Here is a 26,610-nt window from a genome sequence, read left to right as displayed (position 1 = left end):
TCGAGATGCCGCGGAACTGGAAAATCGCGTTAGAGGAGCAAGACATTGACGCGGCGCAGTGAAGAAGCAAATTGTCCCAATCCTTTTTGTTAGTTTAGCGCCATGCGATGTCTTCGTGTGGTGACCGCTTGTTGGGTGTGGTAATGTTCTCAATTATGGTGTAATGTATTGTCATCAGCTGTGGTGAATTAAGCTGTCTTATTAAGGTGCGCCAGTTTTCCCGGGTAAAGTGGGTGGATGCTTAACTCATTTAAACCAATTGTTTAAACTTTTTATTTGTTTAATATAAACAAAACACGTTAGGAAGGGTTACGTTGGGTGCAACTATGTTCGGTTTTGTTTACATTAAACAACTATGTTCGGTTGCACCCGACGTAACCCTTCCTTACTTGTTTTGTTTACATTAAACAAATAAAAAGTTTATTTTTAATAAAAGTGCTTAGTTTACCCTAGCAAACATGTAATATTTGAGATAAAATTAAAATAGTATCGGAAATCACGGGCTGTGTAATCAGCAGTATTTTCATTATCTTATTTCAGTTGCAAATGTTTTGTCCGATAATGTTTATGAATGTATAAGTAAATACCTTCACGAATCTACCAACGTTCATAAACTCTGCTATCATCGCACCAAATGTGTATATACATATGTATATGACTTCTATTCCTGAAAAGAAGTTATATTAAAAGATTAGTTGTGGTGGAAATTATTTGTTACATAAACCGTTATTTGTCATCGGCTAATTATTCAACACCACTACCAGATATTTCTGTTAAAGTTTCCAAGAGTTTTTTAAGGCCCAATTGACATATCTAACCAAAATTCTCTTGTGCGTTAGAATTATTTATCTTTCATCTACACAAAGGCCTCAAGAATAGCACGATGTGTATGTGTTGGTTTCCGCGCTAATTTTTTTCAATGCATTGGAGCTTCCTAGCCGTTACTTGCTGGACAGCTACTTAATATTGTTATTGTAGAGGAATAAATAAACAAGATATTGATTGTCATACTATTTTAAAAGAATTACTATTTCAGTGGTACGATACGATATCTTTGCTTGAAGTATTCGTTTTAGATAAAGCCCTAAGCTCCATTTGCTTTGCACTAGTTAATGTATGCTTTTTTTCGGAGAATTGTTCATGCAATGGTTTCATATGTATGACGAATGTTCGGCAAAAAAAGACAAGAGTGACTCCTATTTAAGTATGTTGGTATGTTTGGATATAAATACATAGATATGTATGTACATATTATTTACTTGTATATATGCCGCATATACATACATACATATATACTTAAGTAACCCGCAATTTTGATAAGTTTACTTAGTGTTTTACAAAAAAGGCATTCGATGGTCATACTGAACATTTTTAAGCGTAAATTTATGAATCACACGGTGACAAATCAGTTGGAGGCACCGAGCCGGTTAGCTATCTTTATTTGCACTTGGATTTTTATATTCAGATGTTTTTCGTATGTAAATTCAAACACAACTGCTGAAACTGGTTTTTGGTTAAACATTCGAAACCTTTGATAGCAAAGTGGCCTGAGTAAAAGAAATAAATCGATTTCTTTCTGCTACTTAAATTCCTCAAATGATTCATAACACAACGGTTATGGTAGAAACAACCGTTTATTCGGTCATCATATTACATACATATGTATATGACTTGTGTATGTATTAAGAAATTGCAAAGGAAAACTATAATTAAATTCCTTAATCCACCATAGTGTTTAATACAAAATCGAATCGAGAAATGTTTCAAATATCAAATACCACCCATGTACACATATGGGCATTTCCATCACGTCAGACGTGATAAGAGCATACATTTTAACAAAAAAAGTTATTCATTAAAATGTAATTTAATTTTGACAGTAGGTTTTTTAAATAACTCTGCTATTCTTGTATATAGTGTTATGGTTTGCAACAATTTCTCAAGATAATGGAAAAAAAGCCCAGAGCACGAAAAAAAAAATGGAGTTGGCTTTTACGATGAATGATTCAAACGCCGATTTCAGCAAATTCTGGGGCAATTTTCATACATTAGAAACTTCGGCATTAATGCTTTGAAAATTGGTATAATTTATTCCTAAAAGTAATTTCTAGATTTTTTAATTAAATATTTACCACAGTCGAACGGGGTATTTTTTCCGTCATAATATTTATTTATATGATAACTAAGGACTTTCTTATACATTTTTTGTTCCTTGTGCCCTTAGAAAGATTTTAATCAGAGCAAAAGTTAATACATAATATGTGTCTTTAACAGGTTTTTCAAAAAAAAAAGGGTAATTGAAATACCGAAATGATAAAAGTAACTCCTGTGACTTGGCTCTCGTATATCTGGAGATAGGTTATGAATAAATTTACATACACTCATGGGCAATAAAAGCGCTCCACCTAATATAATTGAAATAAGATCACATTAGCAATTTGTTTATAATGTTACAATATTAGGACCATTTTTATTTGTTTGGCCACATAGTGGATTTATAGGAAATTGTCAGTTTTATAAGGAGGAGTTTTATATAAGGAAAAGCCAATTAATTAAAAAAATTAACAAAAATGTACATTTATGATTAATTAAAAGAAAACAATGGGAAGTTAATTTAAGGCGACTAAATCATTTTTACTACTAATGGTGGAATTATAGGATTCACAATAGGCTCCTAGTAACGATTGGTGCCTTCTTTAGCCTCAAAATCTGCCTTCATTCCTGAAGACATGGAATTCACTAGGACTTCAATTGGTTTCCTTGCAACGGGACCATAACAATTATAAAATCAATTAATATTTTATTTGTTGGCTTTAGCAACCTTATATTTCATAATGTACCATAAATGCTCAGTACGGCCTAAATCGGGCGAGTTTCCAGGCCAATCTAAGCGTTGAATCCATAGACCGCTAAATGTATTGACCAAGTAAAACTTAAAATTCGAGCTGAATAAAATCATGTGTACCAATATTATATAGAAGTTTTATACATGATTTTGCTCTCATTCTAAACTTAGCCATTTTGCACAATGGCATAGCGCTGAGCCATCCTGAAAAGCAAAATTGTTGAATTTAGTGGCAAAGTAGATTTAATGGAGCTGCCTCCCACAACGCGCACCAGGTGGTGGTAGGTTTTTATTGAGCGCATATGTATACATACATACATACATTACATATACATTTTCAATACTCACTTTTCAAYTATTCTTTAAATATAATTTTAGGATATTTAATACTAGTTTTGGAACGTTGATGTTTTCAAAATTTGTAATAGAGTATAATGAATTTATTCGTAACAGTTAAATGTAAATATATTTCTTACAGGTATCGTCCATTTATTAATATTTATTAAATAATCTTTTATATAATTTTGCAGATCGTGAGGACCAATCGATTTTATGTACTGGTGAATCTGGTGCTGGTAAAACCGAAAATACAAAAAAAGTGATACAGTATTTGGCGTATGTAGCGGCTTCAAAACCAAAAGGCTCGGGAGCGGTAAGTCTATAAATTTGAATGATCGAGTTCTAAATAATGCATTAGACACTTAAGTGGATTAAATATGAATGTATAATATGTACAGTAAAAAAAACTTTTCTTTTCCCAAACCCTTCTTAAATAAAAAAATATCAATTTCGAAAGCGTCATTTAAGCTTTCATTATTTGAACTTGAACATTTTGCCAATTAATTGTTTACATGTATGTATATAAGCAAATTTGTATGATACATGTGTGTATGTGTAAACGTATGTACACATGTGTATGTAAAATGCCATGTGGTGTACTACATACATATAATATACATATGTACGTTAATGAGTAATGAAATTGTATTCATTATTATTATCAGAAAAAACGAGTAAAAGCAAACATTAACTTATTATGCTAAAAAATTATCTGAAGTGAAATGATTAAAAACCTTTTCGTTGGCAATTCAGAGCGAAAATACTTACGTGGTGACTCATCAGTTCAGTAAATAAACAAAGAAACAGAAATATCTGTAAAAGTAAAAAAGACGAAAGACGGTTGAAAACAAACCACGAATCAAAAAGTAAAAAATAAATAAAATCGAATGTACAAATGGAGAATGGGACAGAGTGTGCAGGGCTATATGGCGTAACTTTAATAAAGAAATGGTGCACAGGCTGAGATCGTGTTGTTTCAATAGAATATCTAGCTCTCAAACGTGTTGCAACCTCGACTGCGGCTTTTAGCTCCATTTAAGGTGAACCGTGTCATCTAATATGGAATGCTAAAATCCTAAGTTTATACAAATATTGAAAAGTATGTACATGCATTAGTCGGTATGTATGTATATATGTATACAGCGAAATGCAAAATGGTAGCATGAATTTGTGATATTTGTATATTGTATTTATATTGATTGTGATATTTAAACATTTAAAACATGTTAAGAGAAACAATATGCAATTTTTTAACCCTTTTATAAATATAAACGCTGTGCTTTCAAAATAAAATAAAGAGCAATGATGATTTATGACATAGGAGCCACATTTTAAAATTTCAGCTATTCCACTTATGCTTTTGTGTTAATTTATATATGTATAGATATATGTAGATACTTTTTTCAATTGCTGACCATTGATAAATTTGCTCACATCAATTGGATCGATTCAAATGAGATACATAAACGTGAAATCATATGCTTTGACGAAGTGTTAAAGTAGAATTTGAGAACAACAGCACTTTAACGTAAAAGTTTTGCCACATGCTCATTTGTATAGATATGTATATATTATAAATATGTACATATATATGTATCTCAGTCAAGTGCATGCGCTTATTTTCGATTTCATGACATTGTTGCTATTTTTATTTTTTGTCCGTATGAAAAAGAAATACACCCGAATAAGTATTAATCACTTCCAATAAACGTATTTAAACATAATTACACATCACATATACGTATATAAACATGTACATATGTGTACAGTTTGATATATGTATACGTTTGGTTTATATCTAAACTTATTTTATTCGATTTTGTACAAATATGGAATTTGACATGTTTTCGAGCGGAGAAGTTTCCTTTTAAGGCAAACAAAATTTCGTTAAGAAATTCTTTTAAAGATTTTGAAGTAATTACATTTATTCCATAAATGCTAGCGTGTGCACAAGTGTGTCAACAGATACATTCATATACTTATTATTTACAAACATATATTTGTAATAAATTCAAATAGGTTTTGATATGTATACATCGAAATGATCATACATGTACATATATGAATATGTATGTACATACGCCTATCTATCTATTGATCACCATATAAGGATTAAATTATTTTAACTTTGTAAATATGCTTTATTGGCTGCTGTCGTATTGTCACCGTTGTAAAGATATGTCCACTTTGGTTGTTCATATTATTTCGAACGCGTCTGCATGACAATCGAGAGCGTTGTGTGTGTTACTACCAACCCAAGGATTATCGGATCAAACTACACTCGAATCTCTATTTTAATGGGAAGCTCTGCAAAATTTTGTTGATAAAATATACTGTATAAAATAGGATATACTTTTATAAACATAAATTTGGGGTACTCACAACGTGTCATAAAATCATAAACTAAAATAAGTTTACGCAAACACAACTCTGAATGCTATGTTTTCGGATCGTTAGAACTTATAACGTTATGAGACTATGTGAAACACCTGATTGTAAATGTGCATATGTAACAATAGATGCAATGATATTACTTCCAAGTATAGAAATAACTAAATATGAATTTTAAAATAAAACTATTACCAGAATATTAGGTGTTTAATATGAATTTAATATAATAGTTTTTTCTTGTTACACACATAAGTATGTAAAAGTTATTAGGACTTAATTTTATATTTAATTTGTAATATTTTTTATATTTTTATTTCATGTTTTCTCTTCAACTGCTCTACCTACTACCCACTACCACTACTATGTTGTATAATTGATTGGTTTGATGTCTACTATTCGAACACTTTACGCGGCGATTTTATTTAAATGAATATTTAAAATAATGTAAATATTGGAAAAATAAAATTGCATCAAAATGGAAAATATATATTTGAAAATAAATTATTACACTCACACACTGCAATCTACTATTAACGTTTGTACACCTTTATTCACCAACAAATAATAACTTTAAAACGATACCACAATCACTAACACCACGAAATGTCCAAACAACCGACCGATTACCAACAATCAACCCAAACAAATTATTACCTCAACAATTTCTGCAAAAAGGGACCTCATCCGGCTTTAATTATTGTAAGTATCTGCAACCAACCCATTTTTCCATATCACTAAGAGCTATTATTATTCTGATTCTGCGTACATTTCCTTATAATCTCTTTTATTTGGTTATAGTTATTTATGATTTTATTTAACATAATCCTTAAGGTTTTAGTTTGGAAACAACTTAAAGTTACTTATGGTAAAACTTGTTAATAACTGTATATACATATGTTAGGTAGAGATAACTAATGACTTACTTTTCACAAAATTTCCTGTGTTGGCACACTTTGTTACTTATATTTACATATATATTTGTTTGGTTCCATTTTCAATCCTGCGCTCTGACCTAAGTAATCGGCGTGTTTCATATTTCAATATTTTATTACATGCAAATTCTGTATGCAACTTATAATTAAAGAGTGGCTGCTCAAAATATCAACCTTTGAGCATTGTGAAGATACTATTTCGGGTTTTTACAAACATAATAGGACAATACTATATATAAAATGTACCCGCGACAGTCAGACCTACGTAACTGGAACTCTTGATCGCTATTTATTAAATTAAAAAGCTTTTATTGCTATTCATTTACTTAACTGATCATAGAAAATTGTTCAATAAAATCCCTTAGGATTCAGAATTCTTTCGAAAGTCGGTACTTTACACTTTATTGGTTTTCTTTGTTAAAATTGACAATGATTTTAAGTCCTCATTTCTTCTTTAAATTGTTGCGATTTTCGATTTTGTTTTTTGGTCAGAATCCATTTATAATATTTTACCCAAATCAATAATAATTAATTATTCTAACATATTGATGACGACTATTGTTATTTCGCTATATACTATGCTATTTAACGCTTTTACCATTTCGGCGTTCATCGAATCCACTAAATGATTCGTCCCGATAAAATCACGTATACAACTACATATGAACTTTAGAGTAATAATGCGGAAACGTTTGCGGTAAAGTACCATAATGCCATAAGATTTGCCTATATCATTTTTACTTGAGTAAGCTTTTTTATGACTATCCAAGATTGCGAATGTAATTTTGTAAAATGTATTTATTTTATTTGGCTTTTTGGTAGCTAAAGTTTGATGCCAATGTGTTGTTATTTATTATTATTGTTATAGGTGCACTGTTTTTCTTTAGTCTATTGCAGTTAATATATATTTCGTACAATATAATATTCATATTAATTATCAACTCATAACTGCACCGTCTTTATTACGGTGTTTGCAAAATTTCATCCATTAACATTTATATGTCCACGTCGTTAACATAAAACGAAAGTCTTAAATAAATGCAACACCCCTATAATATTTTTTATTATACAAATAGACAGGCAGAATGCATTTAAATAAATGCAATTAATATTACACTATCTTGAACAAGACAGACATACTCGAACTATCTTTTCGAACTGGACTTTTTAATTGGCATTGAATATATTCATGAAATTAAAGCCAATTATTCCAATTTTACAGAATTTGCAAGTTAATGCGAAGAAAAGTTATAAAATCAAATGTCATGTTCATGGTGTATCAGATTCTGTTTGTATTAAGAAGGAAACTCGAAAAGAAGTTCCCAAATTGAAAGAAAATATTGGATGCCGATGTATGATGTCGAAGGTATTTTCGTAGTTGTTATATCAATACATCTATTGCAAGTAGACCATTTTGGTAGTTTTGTGCTGATTTATATATATATGTAAATACAAAGCACTCATACGGATATTATACACTTATCTAAGCATTTACATATACATATGTAAGTACACTAATATTTGAGGATGGTTTTGTAAAAATTATACAGGGATGTTGTGGAATCCAAGACAGAATTGCTTAGCTGTCAGAATTCTAATTATAAATGGTGACACAGAATCTGATTGGATTTTCGTCTTTTCGAACATATCAAAACCAATATTCGAACCAGGTGTTTACTAATGTGACAAAACTTACAAAATAATATATTTGGAAGCAATCCTATTAAAGTTTTTAATGAGTTCCGAATTAAAGAAAGATTTTAAGAGATAACATTCATCGAATGAATAACGACGCATTTGTTTCGTTTTTTCATTTTTACGACTTTTCTTAATTGGCGAGCAGGATTGAAAAAAAAATAAACGTATGGAATCGGGGCAAAGTTAAATTATCCTTTCTTTAAACAAAAAAAAAACTAAGAAAAGTTAAGTTTGAACATATGTTTAAACAACATAAAGTAACATTTTTTGGCCAAAAACAATTTTTTTTAATTTAAATTTGTTTTTTTTTTTAGGATTATACACTTTTTTGGGATTTTCTTAGTTCAACTTGAACATACATACATACATAAGTTATTAACAAATATGAGTTTTTTTGAATTTTTCGTTTCCGATAGAAATTGCGACCTGCATCCTTCCTGTCGTCCGACAATTGCAAACGCGAGATGCATCGGGCAATTGCTTCCCTAAGGCACAATATCAAAGAATTCGTATCCAAAAAATGTTCGGGTGATGTTTAAATATATAACTATAAACACTTCGAAATTTCAATCAATCATTCCCTACCAAAAAAAAAAAACATCAAAAAATCGATCGAGCAGGCTCCCCCTTTAAATATCCGCATTTTTTTCCAAAACCCAATAACTAAGACATTTCGAGTGTTTTCTTCTATAGAAGTAAAGATAAATCAATTCGTAACAATAAAAGAACTTGATTTATTAACTTACCGATACAAATTGTGTTTCGAATATCAAACCAATAATGTCGGAATTCATGACACCTACTGCTTTTTTGAATCCGATCAAACTATCAGATTCCACAACACCCCTGATAGTTCCATTTTTAATTGAATCTTCATATTTAATACTAAATATTTTGTTCTTTTTAGTTGTGATAAGTAGTTTGTTTCTCTGCAAATGTACAACGAGAACACCAAAAAATTGTAATTAACATTAGATAATTTTTATATGCACGGTTCAGTGAATATTGAATAATTATATTGAAGACATGCATGGACGTATCAGATAAGTCACAAAATAACGAAGAAAACTATTTTGGAGATTTATTTAAGCTTTTGTCCATATTCCCAATGAGGGAGGCCAAGGAATGTTTACACGCCGACATACTTAAAACCATCCATTCAAGTCATCAATATAATTTTAATTTTTCAATATATTGCCTTAATTTTATAAATAGTTTATATTCGAAAGATCGTCAATTAATTTGATTTGACCTAATTATCGTAAATAAAAAACTAATGAAAATGATTTATTACACAGGGTGAACTGGAACAACAACTTTTGCAAGCTAATCCTATATTGGAAGCTTTTGGAAATGCGAAGACTGTAAAAAACGATAATTCATCTCGTTTTGTAAGTATCCATTTAAAAAATAAAACATAATTGCACTACTGATACTTTTATATATGTAAGGGCTTAAGTATTAAAAATCAATGTAAACATTTTTTCAAAGTTAATTTGCTCGAACTAAATAATTGATCAAAATTTGAAATATGTACATCGTCGAGGACGGCAACAATTGTTTTTCGGTTGCTAAATAATTCATAGGCAGTCGACCACCACTTATTAATTCTTCACAATTTTTATTATATTTGTTTATTTTTATTATTCTTATTATTATTTTAATTTATAATAATTGTTATGCAGTTTTAATGACTATGTTTACCATATTTAGGGTAAATTTATACGCATAAACTTCGATGCGTCGGGTTATATTTCGGGTGCGAATATTGAAACTTACCTGTTGGAAAAATCTCGTGCAATTCGCCAAGCGAAGGATGAACGAACTTTCCACATATTTTATCAATTACTTGCCGGTGCATCGCCGGAACAACGAGAAAAGTTCATACTCGACGATATCAAATCATACCCGTTTCTTTCAAATGGAAGCCTACCTGTGCCTGGCGTAGATGATTTTGCTGAATTTCAGGCAACAGTTAAGTCTATGAACATCATGGGAATGACCAGCGAAGACTTCAATTCTATATTCCGCATAGTTAGTGCTGTACTGTTATTTGGCTGTATGAAATTCCGACAAGAGCGTAATAATGATCAAGCAACGCTTCCAGACAACACTGTGGCTCAAAAGATTGCTCATTTACTTGGTTTAAGTGTAACCGATATGACAAGAGCCTTCCTAACACCCCGTATTAAGGTGGGCCGTGATTTCGTTACAAAAGCGCAAACAAAAGAGCAAGTAGAATTCGCTGTGGAAGCTATTGCCAAAGCCTGCTACGAACGTATGTTCAAATGGTTGGTAAACCGTATTAACCGATCGTTGGATCGTACCAAACGCCAGGGTGCATCTTTTATAGGTATACTTGATATGGCTGGTTTTGAGATATTCGAATTGAATTCATTCGAACAGCTTTGCATTAATTATACCAATGAAAAATTGCAACAACTCTTTAATCACACGATGTTCATTTTGGAACAGGAGGAATATCAACGGGAGGGTATTGAATGGAAATTTATTGACTTTGGATTAGATCTACAACCAACGATTGATTTAATTGATAAACCTGGCGGTATAATGGCATTATTGGACGAAGAATGTTGGTTCCCAAAGGCTACAGACAAAACGTTTGTTGACAAACTTGTATCAGCACATTCCATGCATCCGAAATTTTTGAAAACAGATTTTCGAGGCATAGCTGACTTTGCTATTGTTCACTATGCTGGCAAGGTTGATTACTCGGCTGCCAAATGGTTAATGAAGAATATGGATCCGTTGAATGAAAATATTGTTTCGCTGTTGCAAGCATCGCAGGATCCTTTTGTTGTGAATATTTGGAAGGACGCTGAAATTGTGGGTATGGCTCAACAAGCTTTAACCGACACTCAATTTGGTGCCCGCACCCGTAAGGGAATGTTCCGAACTGTATCACATTTGTACAAAGAACAACTTGCCAAACTAATGGATACCTTACGAAATACAAATCCAAACTTTGTCCGTTGCATTATTCCAAATCATGAAAAGCGTGCTGGCAAAATAGATGCGCCTTTGGTTTTAGATCAGTTACGCTGCAATGGTGTATTGGAAGGTATTCGTATTTGTCGTCAGGGCTTCCCCAATCGCATTCCCTTCCAAGAGTTCCGGCAACGCTATGAACTACTTACACCCAACGTTATACCCAAAGGCTTCATGGACGGGAAGAAAGCATGCGAGAAAATGATTCAAGCTTTAGAATTGGACACGAACCTGTTTAGAGTTGGTCAGTCGAAAATTTTTTTCCGAGCAGGCGTTTTGGCTCATCTAGAAGAAGAACGTGATTACAAGATCACCGATTTAATTGTGAATTTTCAAGCGTTCTGTCGTGGCTATCTAGCACGCCGCAATTACCAAAAACGTCTACAACAGTTAAACGCAATCCGTATAATACAACGAAATTGTGCGGCATATCTGAAGTTACGCAACTGGCAGTGGTGGCGCCTATACACAAAAGTAAAGCCCTTGTTAGAAGTAACTAAACAAGAAGAAAAACTAGTACAAAAAGAAGATGAACTTAAACAGGTGCGTGAAAAACTAGATGTTTTGGCGAAAAGCACACAGGAGTATGAACGTAAATATCAACAAGCTCTGGAGGAGAAGACCACATTAGCTGAACAATTACAAGCTGAAATTGAACTTTGTGCTGAAGCTGAAGAGTCACGTTCCCGTTTGATGGCTCGCAAGCAAGAGTTAGAGGATATGATGCAAGAATTGGAAGCGCGTATTGAAGAGGAAGAAGAAAGGTCACTTGCACTCGGAGCAGAGAAGAAGAAGTTAGAGCTGAATATTCAAGATCTCGAAGAACAATTGGAAGAAGAAGAGGCGGCTCGACAGAAATTACAACTAGAAAAGGTACAGTTAGACGCTAAAATCAAAAAGTACGAAGAAGATTTGGCTGTTACTGATGATCAAAATCAGAAGTTGTTAAAAGAGAAGAAAATACTAGAGGAACGTGCCAATGACCTTTCTCAAACATTAGCGGAGGAAGAGGAGAAAGCAAAGCACTTAAGTAAATTAAAAGCTAAGCATGAAGCTACAATAGCTGAATTAGAAGAACGATTACATAAAGACCAGCAACAACGGCAAGAATCCGATCGTTCCAAGCGTAAAATTGAAACCGAAGTGGCCGACTTGAAGGAGCAATTAAATGAGCGTCGTATTCAAGTGGAGGATATGCAAACACAATTGGTGAAACGTGAAGAGGAGTTGACGCAAACCCTAATGCGTATCGACGAGGAATCTGCGGCAAAAGCCACTGCGCAAAAGGCGCAGCGCGAATTAGAATCACAATTGGCGGAAATTCAGGAAGACTTGGAAGCCGAAAAGGCTGCTAGAGCGAAGGCAGAAAAAATACGCCGAGATTTAGGCGAGGAGCTGGAGGCACTGAAAAACGAACTCCTAGACTCTTTGGATACAACAGCTGGTGAGTAAAGAAAATCTCTTGTATGAATGAGGCACAAGATACCATTGAAATTTTGATCAATAAGTTATGAAAGCTGTTCACATGACTATTTGTTCTAAAATACAAATATTTGAGGTATTTATTTTTATATGCATATACTACATATACGTATATTTTCTGAATATATATATTTTTTATTATACAATTGAATTGAATGTCGTGCTTTTCTATCTCCCTTGTAGCGCAACAAGAGTTACGTTCAAAACGGGAACAAGAACTGGCCACCCTGAAGAAATCACTAGAAGATGAGGCAGTCAATCATGAATCCTTTTTATCTGAAATGCGGCACAAACATTCACAAGAACTGAATGCTATTAATGATCAATTAGAAAACTTGCGCAAAGCAAAAGCAGTGCTGGAAAAATCGAAGGGCACTTTGGAGGCGGAAAATGCAGATTTAGCTACCGAATTGCGTAGCGTTAATAGTTCACGTCAAGAAAATGATCGCCGAAGAAAACAAGCGGAATCGCAAATTGCTGAACTTCAGGTATAACATTTAAATTTGTATGTATATATTTAGGCCATATATATAGTAATCGTAAGAGTATATCCGAGGTGTGCTAAAAAATAACGGGCATTTTCGTTTTTTTGAAACAAAATATTTATTCAAACGTCTGCTTTTATGTGGACGCCTTCCAAATAATCCCCATTCGAAATTAAGCACTTATGCTCTTTCTCAAACCCGATTTTTAGAGAAGCCTTTAGTGTCTCTTTATTTTCGGAAATAGGTCACACGGAGCCATGTCTGGTGAATATGGCGACTGATGCATAGTCACCGTATTGTTTTTGGCCAAGAATTTACGACAAAACGAAAATCGCAAGTTCATAAAAATACGTCTAACCTTAGCGGCTACTATAGGCAAAGTAAGCAATGAACTGCCGAAAATTGTATCGTACCGGGGCATGTAATATATATCGACGTAATCAAAAAATGACAATTGTACTCTCCAAATATCAATATATTAATTTCTGAATACAATTCGTATGTATTTGTGTATGTAAGAATTATCGCTTGCTGTTACAGTGGCATACCTATATCCATATTGCATTGTTATCATGTTAACCAAACTGGATGTATCCAGTTTCTCAGCTCCGAGTTTTGTGGTTTATAGACTACCTTTATATCATTTCCAATAATATTCGTCGTGTCGTATTCTTAGCAGTGCTTGCAGTTTCAATTTAAAATTATAGCTACATAAATTGTGTGCGCATAAAATCTCGATTTCACAATTAGAGCATCTACATTCTTTCAAGCATATTCTTCTTCACAAAAAAAGGCAGCTAAAATCCTCTAAGCCATATTTAAGATATGAGTAAAAAGCAATTTCATAGGTAATTTTATGTTCTACAATTTTTGCCTGAGGTATTTTTATGATATAATTTACCGTTCGCTTTGAACGTTTAGACTGATCGGACTACTTGATGTTATATAAAAACTAGTTGAATTTCTGTTAAATTTATGTATTACTCATATAATGATATTATTTACTCTACATTCATATATACATATGTTTGTTTGTATATACATATGTACTGTACAATATACCTAATTGATAAATATTAATAATGTGTAGGTAAAACTAGCTGAAATCGAACGTGCCCGATCGGAACTCCAAGAGAAATGCACAAAATTGCAACAGGAGGCAGAAAATATAACGAATCAGTTGGAAGAAGCTGAATTGAAAGCATCGACTGCTATAAAATCTGCTAGTAATATGGAATCTCTACTCACAGAGGCGCAACAATTACTTGAGGAAGAGACGCGGCAAAAGTTATCGTTGAGCTCAAAACTGAGGCAATTAGAATCAGAAAAAGAAGCATTGCAGGAACAACTAGAAGAGGATGAAGAGTCGAAGCGTAACTATGAAAGAAAATTGGTCGAGTTAACCGCACAAATGCAGGATATTAAGAAAAAGGCAGAAGAGGATGCCGATCTGGCTAAAGAATTAGAGGAGGCCAAAAAACGTTTGAATAAAGAGCTTGAAGCCCAGGAAAGACAAGTTAAAGAATTGATAGCTCAAAATGATCGTTTAGACAAAAGTAAAAAGAAGATACAGTCGGAACTGGAGGACACAACCATTGAATTGGAGGCACAACGTACAAAGGTATTGATATTTGAATTTTTGAATGTTCGAAAACGTATTTAATTTTTGCTTTCGTTTTTACAGGTGCTTGACCTGGAGAAGAAACAAAAGAATTTCGATAAAATACTTGCGGAGGAAAAAGCCATTTCGGAGCAAATAGCTCAAGAGCGTGACACTGCAGAGCGTGAAGCCCGCGAAAAAGAAACAAAGGTGCTTTCACTAACTCGTGAATTAGATGCAGCTTACGATAAAATCGAAGATTTAGAAAACAAAAGAAAAGTGCTTCAGAACGAACTAGATGATTTGGCAAATTCGCAAGGTACTGCGGATAAAAACGTACATGAGCTAGAAAAAGCCAAACGTGCATTGGAGTCCCAGTTGGCTGAATTGAAGGCCCAAAATGAAGAACTTGAAGACGATTTACAATTGACCGAAGATGCCAAGTTGCGCCTGGAAGTGAATATGCAAGCATTGCGTTCACAATTCGAGCGAGATTTACAAGCGAAGGAAGAGCAAGCGGAAGAGAAGCGCCGTGGTCTTATTAAACAAATACGTGACTTGGAGGCCGAGTTAGATGAGGAACGAAAACAGCGCACTGCTGCTGTTGCAGCAAAGAAGAAGCTAGAAGGGGATTTAAAGGAGATGGAAACAACAATGGAAATGCATAACAAGGTCAAAGAAGACGCGTTGAAACATGCTAAAAAACTTCAAGCCCAAGTTAAGGATGCTTTGCGCGATGCTGAGGAAGCCAAGGCAGCGAAAGAAGAGTTACAAGCTGCAAGTAAAGAAGCTGAACGTAAAGTTAAAGCTTTGGAGGCGGAGCTACTCCAATTAACAGAAGATTTAGCAAGCTCCGAAAGAGCTCGTCGTTCTGCCGAAACCGAACGTGATGAACTCGCCGAAGAAATTGCAAATAACGCCAGCAAAGGTTCACTTATGATTGATGAAAAACGTCGATTAGAGGCTCGAATCGCTACGTTGGAAGAAGAATTGGAAGAAGAACAATCTAATTCAGAATTGCTATTAGATCGTAGTCGTAAGGCGCAGTTATCCATTGAGCAACTTTCGACTGAGTTGGCAAATGAAAAATCGAATTCTCAAAAGAATGAAAATACTCGTGCATTACTTGAGCGCCAAAACAAAGAACTCAAAGCCAAATTAACCGAGATTGAGACGGCACAGCGCACTAAAGTAAAGGCTACAATCGCAACGCTGGAAGCGAAAATAGCCAATCTTGAAGAGCAGTTAGAAAATGAAGGAAAAGAACGCCTGTTGCAACAGAAAGCCAATCGCAAAATGGATAAAAAGGTTAAAGAGCTAACAATGAATATTGAAGATGAACGTCGCCATGCTGATCAATACAAGGAGCAAATCGATAAAGTACGTTCTTGTAAATATGACAATTAGTTACGAATTATACTAATAAAATTATTCTTAATATAGCTTAATAGTCGCATGAAGCTACTTAAGCGAAATCTTGACGAAACCGAAGAGGAATTGCAGAAGGAAAAAACACAAAAGCGCAAATATCAACGTGAATGTGAGGATATGATTGAAAGTCAGGAAGCAATGAACAGGGAGATCAACTCCCTAAAAACAAAATTAAGGTAAGGAAAACCATTAATAAAACATAGATCTAGAAACATACATTATAGTCATAAATATTCAGAGAAATTATATTAATATATATTTTTCACCAATTACAAGTTTCTCAATTTTAATGTATAGTTATTTCACATGTTCATTGATGATTATGCTTAAACAATTTAAAATAAAATTAAAAATGCCATTTGAATGCCAAACTATAGATCGATGCAAGTGGCAGAAACGGAAAAGGCTAAAGCCTATTCACCTAAGAAGGACGCTTCACTTATAATGAATTGTGAAGGCTTGTAAAGCGGCGGTTAAAAATATTTAAAATGGGGAAAAGTTTAAAATGTAAGGGTGTCTAATTTGTTTTGCCTTTCTGAGTTCTCGCACGTATTTTAGATTATTTGACCCTATCCACAGATATCACAAGCCAACTTAAATACTGAAATGAACTTACATAATTCCCTTATCTCAAAAAAACTTATATTTCGTTTTTAAATATCTTGAAAGTGATTCAAATAACCAACCACAGAGAATAGAATTATTGACATATATTGTGTTTTGTTTTAATTTAATCAGACTAAATATAAAAGTTATGGCGTAACGTATGCAACGTACTAAAGATTATTTAGGTCAGCACTTCTTTATCCATTTATGTTGTCTACATCATTCGAATTACGCTAACAAGAGGAAGAATACATTAGGAAAGTGTTGATTGTTTTTCTTCGAAGTTTCGTTTATAAATCCCATATATAATAAAAAGTTTTATGTTATTTTTATCTACAGTCTAAAGTGACTATTATCGTAGAAGATTTGTACTAAAATGTATATACCCATACCTTTTTCGTAATAAAAATATGTCGATTCTAAAAAAGTATTATAACTGTAAGCGTTATTGAATGGAAGCATGCTATTTTTGTTTGATAACGCTCATATAACACAGCATTACTTATCCCGCATGCCACAGGAATCATTCCCCGCAGACCAAAGCAAACATTTGTACATTATTTGTATGAATCATAATTGTCTTAAAGAAGAACCAAATCTTTTGATTATGCTTTGTTTTGAGCATGCAAAAGTGTTGGTTAAGATTTCTTCTCTCATTTGATCTCTTTTTATAATGCTTTATTTTTTTTGCAGGCGAGCTGGTGGAGGTATTGGTTTAAGTTCGAGCCGCTTGACTGGCACACCATCATCGTCGAAACGGGGCGATGATAGTTCCTCGGTGCAAGATGAATCATTAGATGGAGAAGACTCGGGAAATTAATGTATTAATTGGAAGTTAATTTTTTAATTGTATTAATATACGAAAGAAATTTGTATTTTTGTTAAAATCAAACACTCCATTATCTGCCGACTATTGTTAGCAGCAACTAAAATGTAAAACGTATTGGAAAAGAGCATTCACTCTCACACCCAACACATCAATTCGGAAATATGAATAAACACATCGAAATATGAATTGATTAACGATTAGAAACATTTGTACACTTTTTATACGCAACGTCATTTTATACATTTCCTTTTAAGCATTGACGTACAATTTACGAGCATGCATACCCTAACTTAACATAATTACGTAAACATTTTATACAACTACGAAATTGATGATGAAAACTGAGCCTACAAACGAGTATTCGAGTAATTACGGAAAATTGCATTTATAAGATTAAGATAAAAATAAAGTAATAAAAAAATGGTAACATGGGAATTATAACATTTATTTCATACATTATGTACTCAGTATTCACAGTGTACAGTCGTTCAGCGCATTGCGATTTTCCAAATCCTTAAATTGGTCAAATCTAACATATACTACTTTTGCATATGTCTGAGCATGAGGTGAGGATAGTAAATATTGATAATACCTTCCTTTCTTTGTCTTCTTGGAATAGCTTCTTTAATACCAAATCTTATCAGAATTTATCAAAAACCTTAATTGGGTGGCAAGCTAATATGATACTGTTAACGAATTGCCTACACTGTTCATAAAATAAATTGATTAGCAGAGATATGATGCAACTTATTGAAACATTTCTGAATGCCACTTTATATAATAAGAGATGGCATCACTCCAAAGGGATTCAAAATAAAAATTCAGCTGTAATTATACATTGATCTATCCAGCAAAATATGTGTACATATGCACATACGATATTAACATGTAGGAAGGCCAGAATAAAATCATATCAATCGTAATATTTCACAATTGAGTATTCTTTATTCATTATATTTCCCATTCATTCCCATATAAATAGTGTTTATATGCATAAAAGAAAACAAATTTAAAGGAGTGTTGAGTGCCTTTTGATATTTCAGTGACGATGATCCATACATATACATACACACTTGCTCTGTAATGTAGTATAATCTACAGCAAAATCCTTATTCATATAAACTTTATATATCTACTTATCGCCGTTCTTGCAATGTATGCGCATATGCATATGTCAAATGTACATAAGTATAAAAAACATGATGATTTTGTGTTGTTTAAAATCTATTCGTATTCCGTTATCACTAAAAAAAAACATTTTCATTGACTGAAATCTTTGAAAAATATATTTTTGAATCATAAAAACAAAATAGCTGATTTTGACATTTTGGGCTATCACACAACCTAATATAATTGAGTTATGGTTTACATGAAATTGAACGAACTCAGTATCCGAATATAACGTCACATTATTAATCTTAACTGGAATTAATATATTTCTAGCTTGAAAACGTTATGTATTCTCTAAGTGTTTTTAAAGACGTACGTACTTATATGTACATACATATGTCTTCAAGTTGTCGCCCCATATCATATAAAATATATTTTGTTGTTATGCTCTGCAATGTGCCATTTATTTATCTGTCGTTCAAATCAATATAACTCCACGTCCAACAGTGATGTATTCATATATACTGTTAATTTTTAAATTTGAAAAATATCTTGTGTTGCCTCTTTATATTACAGTCTCTCTTATTGCATCGTAATTAGTCGATAGTATGCGACAATTGTTTTATTTGAGACTTAAATGTTCGCCTTACACTTATTTGTTATAAAAATTAACTTAACTACTAAGAGTAAAACGAATGCGGAGTAATTGTTCAACTTCAGTATAAGAAATTTTTGTGCTTTTGAAGCAGGCAATGGGCGCTAATTCTTAAAAATAACACAATTTCACAATTGCCTGTTTGCATACAGTTTTCCAATTTATATTTTGTACTTAAGACATATATTTCATATACCTTTTACATATTTCTAATACTTTCTTCGTAATTAAACATAAATAATAATGACATAAAAGAGAAAATAACTCTATATTAGATATAAGATTTAATTTTTTTTTATATTTCGTTTAACATTATAAAAATTGTATTACCAATATTAAATGTTTATAACTAAAAATCACATTATTCTTTATAATTTAATAAATACTGAAAAATATTTTTTATCTATAGAAAATATTAAAAATTATAAATAACAAATCTTTATATTGTTTTTCTCACTGCAACAACGTTTTCGGTAATCCATCTTCTCAACTTTGTCAGCGAAGAATACACAATTTTTATATTGGAAGATTTTATGAGGTGGCGTATTGCATATAAAATTGATTAAAAAAATCATTTTCCAGTAGAAGTACTGAACGTTTTTAGAAATTGGAAGCTTAGCTTGCAAATTGTCAAACATTTTCTTTAGAATCAAATCGAAAGATATGTCGGGTGTCAAATATAGAATACAATTTTATTTTTAGATGCGACCATTCTTTCCTACGAGCAGTTCGGATGCGGTACCACTTTATCCTAATCACCATTGCCTTCAAATCATTTTAATTGAAAGCATAGTCATATCCATCCTACCCACATCTTAAAAGCTGGAATAGCGTTGCCATAGAAATTTAAAATAAGCGTTTTAAGTAGAATTATGTAAGTTTAATTTAATGCAAACTGAAAACTATAACGACAAAATTTACATAATATCTTAAGGCGTACGTAAATGTATAAAACGAGAGAAAATGAGTAAGGTTGCAAATTAAATCAAACCGTTACACGACGCAATTGTGAATATGGATTGATTTTTACAATTTTTGGAAAGTACTAATATTTTGTCTAAAACATTATGTTCCCATAAATAGTTTAAGAAGTTATATGGTATGTTTCACAATATTATCGAAATGTATGACGGAAACCATAAAGTTATATTAATATAATATACGAGTTCTAGGGTAAATTAATGACTGATCAATTCTGGTTTCCAATGGTGTCACAGGATCTGATTGGATTTCGTTTTTACGAACAAACGACAACCAATCCGCTGTTTGCTACTATGATAAAACTTCCAAAACAATAAATATGAAAGCAATTGTATTAAACTGAGTTGGGCAATTTTATCTCTTATTTAATTGAAGTAAGAAAGAAAGAAACGAAAAGATAAAAGATTAAGATTTCGTAGTAACCCCTAGATGTCCGAGGGGAATCGTAAGTGAATATTTAATACTTTTACTTGTATTCTTGAATGTATTTACTTGCTTATTTTACAGATTTATATTACATTATCGAATAAATAAAGATGCATTTTTTATGATGTTAAATTACGTTTTATAAATGCCTTAAAATATATGAATTCTTTTCATTAACTCTATAATTATACCATTTTGTTTATATATATATATATATATATATATATATATCTTATATTTTTACCTATAGAAATAGATAGCTTAATTCATAAAAATAAAAAATTATTTTCTTAACTTACATTTCAATTCTGTTAACGACTATATTCTTGCTTTGTTCTGATAACAAAACCGACAAAACTAGTTTTAGTTACTCGTATACTCGCAAACTCGATACAGCTTCTGTTTGAAACATTGGTATGTTCTGAATTCATGACATCTACTACATTACCCATATATGGAATATAGAATAATTATTATGGTGGGATCATCAATTTAAATATATGTACATAGTACTGTATTAGTACATATGTAAAAATAATTTTCTTTACCAAATTCTGACTTTTCAGTTTATTGGACTAAAACTTTCATATCTAAATATTTAAAAGTTGTATACCTAACTAAAATAAATTCTAAGTACTTTTCAGTCAAGACGGTAATTAATCTTAAAATATATTCACAATTATATAAAATATTATGGGAAGGGTTAAATTATCGATTTGATCTGTATGCGCCTCAACCAAGGAAGTTGTTAATATTGCTGTTAATGTGCTAAACCACTTCATAGGCGACAATTTAGTATAACCAAAGTAGTTTAAAAACATTGTTGCCAAAAAAGTTATCACAATAAATGCTAAAGTGCCTTCTAAAGATTTTTTCGAACCTACGAAATTAATTATGTTAAAATCGTGTTACAAATTTATTGAATAAATTATAAATACTTACTACGCCACTTAATGCGACCAAATTTCGAACCAACCACACTGGCAGCAGTATCGCCGAATCCGATTGTCAGAACTCCAGCTAAAATTGAAAGTAACTCATTTTCCCCACAAGGACAAGAGCTTATCCAAAGAGGCATGGAACAGCCAATAAGCAGACAGAATGGTGTTAATGCGAGCAAACCAGCATCTTTTTCGTCGGAGAATGATGCAAATGCTCTGCGCAAAGGTATAGCCAAAGGCGGTATGTTGCAAACACGAATTAGTTCAAAAACAGTAAAAATTGCAAAAGCTACTCCTGTAGCAATATATAGAAAACTACATTGATAAATTATTCCAGGTATGAACACAAGCACAATAAGTGCATGAAATATTTTTCGTATTCTTGTGGAAGCTTTTTCCTCATTGGCAATTTGCCACCACACAGTCAAAATTGTCAACACCACCATTATTACGTAGAAAACAACTATGTATACCTGTAAATTCAAAATTATCCCAAATTTCGAATTGCAAAATTATTTAAACTTACCCTGACTTGGTCTTGTACTATAAAAATAAATAAGAAAGTTATTGGCACTGGATCCGTAATAGGAGTGGTTGTTACGCCTATAACTAAAATAAACATTAAAGCATAAAAGTAGGTAGGCTCACGTAGAACTTTGACAGCCGATAGTAATCCACACATCGCAAAAAGATAGGTTAGTGCACACTGAAAAAATAAAATAAAATGTTAAAAATACATAACGTTTAATTTTTATTTACAAACCATCATTATAATATTTAGATCTTCAAATGTACTCCTGTTTTCAGTTTTCAGCAATAAAGTAAAAAACTTTAAAATTACATTTAATAGGAAAAGCATCAACCCCTGAACGAGTATAGATGCCTCGCCAAAACTAAAGCAACCGGGTAATCCACGTAGCACACGAATATAAGAATTCTGATAAATGAAGGTTATGATAAAGCCCCAAAATAGTCCATAGCTCCATGACTGTTGCAATAAAACCTTGTATAGTATTGCGGTAATAAAGCCAGGTACAAATGAAATAAATAGTTTCAGCAGCAAACCCGTCTTGCAGAATATATACAGAAACAAACAGAGGGTATCTATGCTCATACCGATTGCGGCAATTGTGAGTATGGGTTGCGTGGAAACTTGTCCATTACATTTGTTTTCGTGTATTAAGTTTGATGCAAAGGCAAGTGGAAGTAGCAAACACAGCCAGTAACCAGGAGAAGCGTTCGGTCTGGTAATGTTAATAATAAAACCATAAAATATTATTCAACACATCTTAACGTATGAAGCGATAGCATAACCTTATCTAAGATTATAAATGAGGTGATGATGTTATCAGTCGCTACTATGGTATTGATGAAAGGTGCACTAATAGTCATTAGTGTCCATGCAACGTAATTATATTTGTACCTTACAAATAGGGAATTTGAAATTCTTCCGTTTCCTGTGTGCACAACTCCACTATCATCTTCACTTGATTCTGCAACAACTTCGTTTTTTTCTATCCCCATTTTTATGTGCTCTCGTAAAAAATGTTTGTCATTTATTATTGTATTTACTTGCCGAAAGAATGCCTTCGTATTTACTTTCCGTGTGGTTCAATTAATCTTAAAGAAATACAAAACTAAATATTTTCAACATAGAGCAATGCTTCTTTTTACTACCAAAATTCATTCACAGTTGAAAAGAATGAGACATTAATATTGAGAATGACTTAAATCGATAAAGCCATAGTTCATTACAAACGATGTTGCTCCAGCACATTGAATTTCTATAAATGTATTTGTTATCTATAAATCTTGTTAACTAATCTAAATATACAAATATCAATAAGGTGGAAATTACCAGATTCAATTGAAATTATATAAACTTATAAAATATGTTATATAAAGGCCATATATATAGCCCGATTCTAATGTCCTCACAAAAATCCGCACCTCACTATTATGAGGTTTTTGTTATTTGTAAAGTTTTCCGTATGCTGGCGTGATTTCAAAAGCTCATATGCTCACAATTACCTAACAAATTTGTGATGTGTGAAAGCCAACCTCACCATACCATATCGGTTGTGTTTGTTCTGATAATTTCAATATTTTAAAGAAATTTGCAATTATTTTATTGAAATATAATGGAGGAACTATTCTTTCAAAGGCGTTATCTATTATAAATATAAGTATTTATCTATTACAATAAATAAGTAATTTACGGTGTTTGTACATATTCCTTCCTTCTAAGTATGAATAAGAAGACATATACTTATTTCTATTCAAGCAAAATTTTATTTGTAAATATGTATGTATGTATTTAATACATATGAGGATAAAAAGATATTTATGTTTCAATAATACCCTGAAATGTTGCAACACGTCCTGAGTTGTTCTTTCACATTTTGAAATTCTAAAAAGAAATGAAATTATTATATATGCACCAAATTTAATCGATTTCAGGAATTACTCACTTTTCTTGGTTGTCCATTTCATTATTTTGCCTTGTTGGTTTTTGTAAAATAGCTGGTTCACAGCAGAGTGCTTTCACCTCAAATGGTGAGTATTTTATGCTATTTTCTGGTGAGGTTTGAGCAAGAATACCCTCACAAAATAATCCTCATACACAAGTAGTGAGGTTTTCTCAGTATAGGACTAATAGAACTATGTGACGGTACGGAGGGTAGACAGCGAAATTTGGTAACCATTTGTTATATTGTTATTGCAGAATGTTTGAGTGATGATGTTTTCATAAAAATCGACTATATAAGGGTTGCAGGATTGTGCAGCAGACAAATTTCTAGTTAGATGCAGCCGCGTTAAGAGCAATTCATATATAAATTACAGGCTTTTAATTCGGATAATGAGTAGTAAAGTGTTAAGTTTTTGCAATTAGAAATAAAGATAAGTGTATAGTAATAACATTGGGACTTTTATTTAACAGTCGATTGATTGAACTCAAAGGTGATTTACAAGGTAGACGATTTATTGAGAAATCCGTTACAATTGGTGTCAGAAGTGGGATTGGCAAACAAATTCCCAAGTATATACATAATTATTCGAAAACGGTAAAGTTTAGCGATTGGAAGATTCCACTACTGAAAAAAGAGTTTGAGCAACTCGGTTTGGCGCAAATGGTCTAAAAACTAAGTTGCAATCACTACTGCCAGAGGCCATGGAGGCATAAAACATAAATGTTGAAGATGTTTTTCAGATGGCATTAGATGAAGAAATAGCGAAGGTAGAAGAAAAGGAAGAGGAGAGAGAGAGAAGTTTGAATTGCAATTACCCGCCTGAATAACAAAAGATCGGCGGGGGCCGATGGAAGAGGGAACTGATTGCTCTGTCCAATCTACAAAAAAGGAGACCCGACAATCTGTGCCAACTACAGTGTCACAAGTTTCCTAAACATCGTATATAAAGTTCTTTCGAATGTATGAACGTGTGAAAGATTATAGCCCGCAGTCAACAACCTTATTGGACTTTATAAGGGCGGCTCTAGGCCTGGAAAATGCGCCGAAAATAACCCGTGAAAAGACGATCGATACACACCACCTCCTCGTCGATTTTAAGGCGGCTTTTATGCCGTGATGTCTGAATTTGGTATCCCCGCAAAACTAATACGGCTGTGTCAACTGACGTTGAGCAACACCAAAAGTTCCTTCAGGATCGGAAAGAACCTCTTCGAGCCCTTCGATACCAAACAAGGTTTCCTCTCCCTTTCGTGTGACTTCTTCAATCTGCTCTTGGAGAAAATAATTCGAGCTGCTGAACTAAATATTGAAGGTACTATCTTCTATAAGAGTGTACAACTGCTGGCGTACGCCGATGATATTGATAATATCCGTAACATCCACGCCGTTTGTTCTGCCTTTTGCAGAATGGATAAGAAAGCGAAGCAAATGGGTCTGGTAGTGAACTAGGGTAAGACGAAATATCTCCTGTCATCAAATAAACAGTCGTCGCACCCGCGAATAGGCTAACATGTCACTGTTGACAGTCACAACTTCGGAGTCATAGATCGTCTACCTTGGAACCAGTAACAACACCAATAATAATGTCATCCTCGAAATCCAATGCAGAATATCTCCTGCCAATAGGTGCTATTTTGGACTAAGTTAGCAATAGAGAAGTATAGAGATATACAAGTCACTCATTATTCCCGTCCTGCTATACATATGTATGGTGCAGAGGTACGCAAGGTGACAAATCTAAATAGTCGACGCCGATTTTTCGAGAGAAAGGTTCTGCGAAAAATGTATGGTCCTTTACACGGCGAATATCGCATTCGATATAACGATGAGGTGTATGAGACAAACGACGACCTTGACATAGTTCAGTGAATTAAAAGACAGCGGCTACGCTGGTATCACGTCGTCCAAATGGACGAAAACACTCCGGCTCTGAAAGTTTTCGACGCAGTACCTGCTGGAGAAGCAGTGGAAGAGGAAGACCTCCACTTCGTTGGAAAGACCAGAAGGAGAAGCACCTGGCTGGACTCTCCAACTGGCGCCATATGGCAAACTTTTGATACGACAATGACTTCATTAATGCGCCATCGAATTCTATGACTCCTTTGTTTTCTAAATACGGCGATAATGGAGGGATGGCACAATACTTCGGAAGGCTTTCATTATTCATTAACGTCTTCAGTTCTCTTGAGGAAACGTCATTCTGCACTGCTTTAGCAAGGTATATATCGGGCTCGACTTGTGTTTCAACGTCTAATCGAATACCTCGGTTAATATGAAACACTGTTATTATGCTTCTGACTGAGATTTAAGAAAATCTTAACTGCCCGATTAAATTCAATCAAATAGCTATTTACCTCGGGACATATAACAATAACAGAT

The 26,610-nt window shown here is 32.9% G+C and overlaps 2 protein-coding genes across 9 annotated transcripts in view; one reads left to right on the top strand and one right to left on the bottom strand.

The window, feature by feature from the left end:
- Nucleotides 1–19,363, top strand: part of LOC108964995 (myosin heavy chain, non-muscle) — a 46,555-nt gene extending 27,192 nt beyond the window's left edge. For 4 of the 7 annotated variants that reach the window (XM_018927098.1, XM_018927097.1, XM_018927100.1 and 1 more), the window contains exons 5-14: nucleotides 3,376–3,497; nucleotides 6,251–6,274; nucleotides 7,730–7,873; nucleotides 9,504–9,596; nucleotides 9,919–12,658; nucleotides 12,880–13,184; nucleotides 14,272–14,802; nucleotides 14,866–16,161; nucleotides 16,225–16,388; nucleotides 17,512–17,638. In XM_018927098.1, coding sequence (XP_018782643.1) covers nucleotides 3,376–3,497; nucleotides 6,251–6,274; nucleotides 7,730–7,873; nucleotides 9,504–9,596; nucleotides 9,919–12,658; nucleotides 12,880–13,184; nucleotides 14,272–14,802; nucleotides 14,866–16,161; nucleotides 16,225–16,388; nucleotides 17,512–17,638 — 5,546 coding nt within the window. Of the gene's footprint in view, nucleotides 1–3,375; nucleotides 3,498–6,250; nucleotides 6,275–7,729; nucleotides 7,874–9,503; nucleotides 9,597–9,918; nucleotides 12,659–12,879; nucleotides 13,185–14,271; nucleotides 14,803–14,865; nucleotides 16,162–16,224; nucleotides 16,389–17,511 lie in introns of all 7 variants that reach the window. The other 3 variants (XM_018927096.1, XM_018927102.1, XM_018927103.1) reach the window with 3 other exon arrangements.
- Nucleotides 19,364–19,863: 500 nt separating this feature from the next.
- Nucleotides 19,864–23,421, bottom strand: LOC108964994 (dolichol kinase). Of its 2 annotated transcripts, XR_001993064.1 has the most exons (6): nucleotides 23,184–23,421; nucleotides 22,524–23,004; nucleotides 22,287–22,466; nucleotides 21,762–22,233; nucleotides 21,119–21,699; nucleotides 19,864–20,234 (listed from the first exon to the last, which is right to left on the bottom strand). XR_001993064.1 is itself a non-coding variant. In XM_018927095.1 (5 exons), exons 1-5 carry the CDS (start codon nucleotides 23,282–23,284, stop codon nucleotides 21,482–21,484), a joined length of 1,452 nt encoding a protein of 483 aa, XP_018782640.1. In that variant the 5' UTR covers nucleotides 23,285–23,421; the 3' UTR covers nucleotides 21,046–21,481. The 2 variants fall into 2 exon arrangements, 1 of the variants encoding a protein (XP_018782640.1); XM_018927095.1 differs by lacking the exon at nucleotides 19,864–20,234 and having other exon boundaries at nucleotides 21,046–21,699.
- Between the last annotated feature and the right edge of the window lie 3,189 nt (nucleotides 23,422–26,610).

This window comes from Bactrocera latifrons, unplaced genomic scaffold (genome assembly GCF_001853355.1).
Source record: "Bactrocera latifrons isolate USDA-ARS-PBARC rearing strain unplaced genomic scaffold, ASM185335v1 scaffold_131, whole genome shotgun sequence".
Taxonomy (NCBI): domain Eukaryota; kingdom Metazoa; phylum Arthropoda; class Insecta; order Diptera; family Tephritidae; genus Bactrocera; species Bactrocera latifrons.
Note: the sequence above shows the minus strand (reverse complement) of the source record. Positions and strands in the feature narration are given on the sequence as shown.

Excerpts from the sequence above, each read along its gene's own strand:
- LOC108964994 (XM_018927095.1), bottom strand. The coding sequence starts at position 23,284 with ATGGGGATAGAAAAAAACGAAGTTGTTGCAGAATCAAGTGAAGATGAT. Across the intron at positions 22,467-22,523 it reads ATCTAAATATTATAATGATG|TGTGCACTAACCTATCTTTT; the intron begins GTTTGTAAATAA and ends TTATTTTTTCAG. Across the intron at positions 22,234-22,286 it reads TAGTACAAGACCAAGTCAGG|GTATACATAGTTGTTTTCTA; the intron begins GTAAGTTTAAAT and ends TTGAATTTACAG.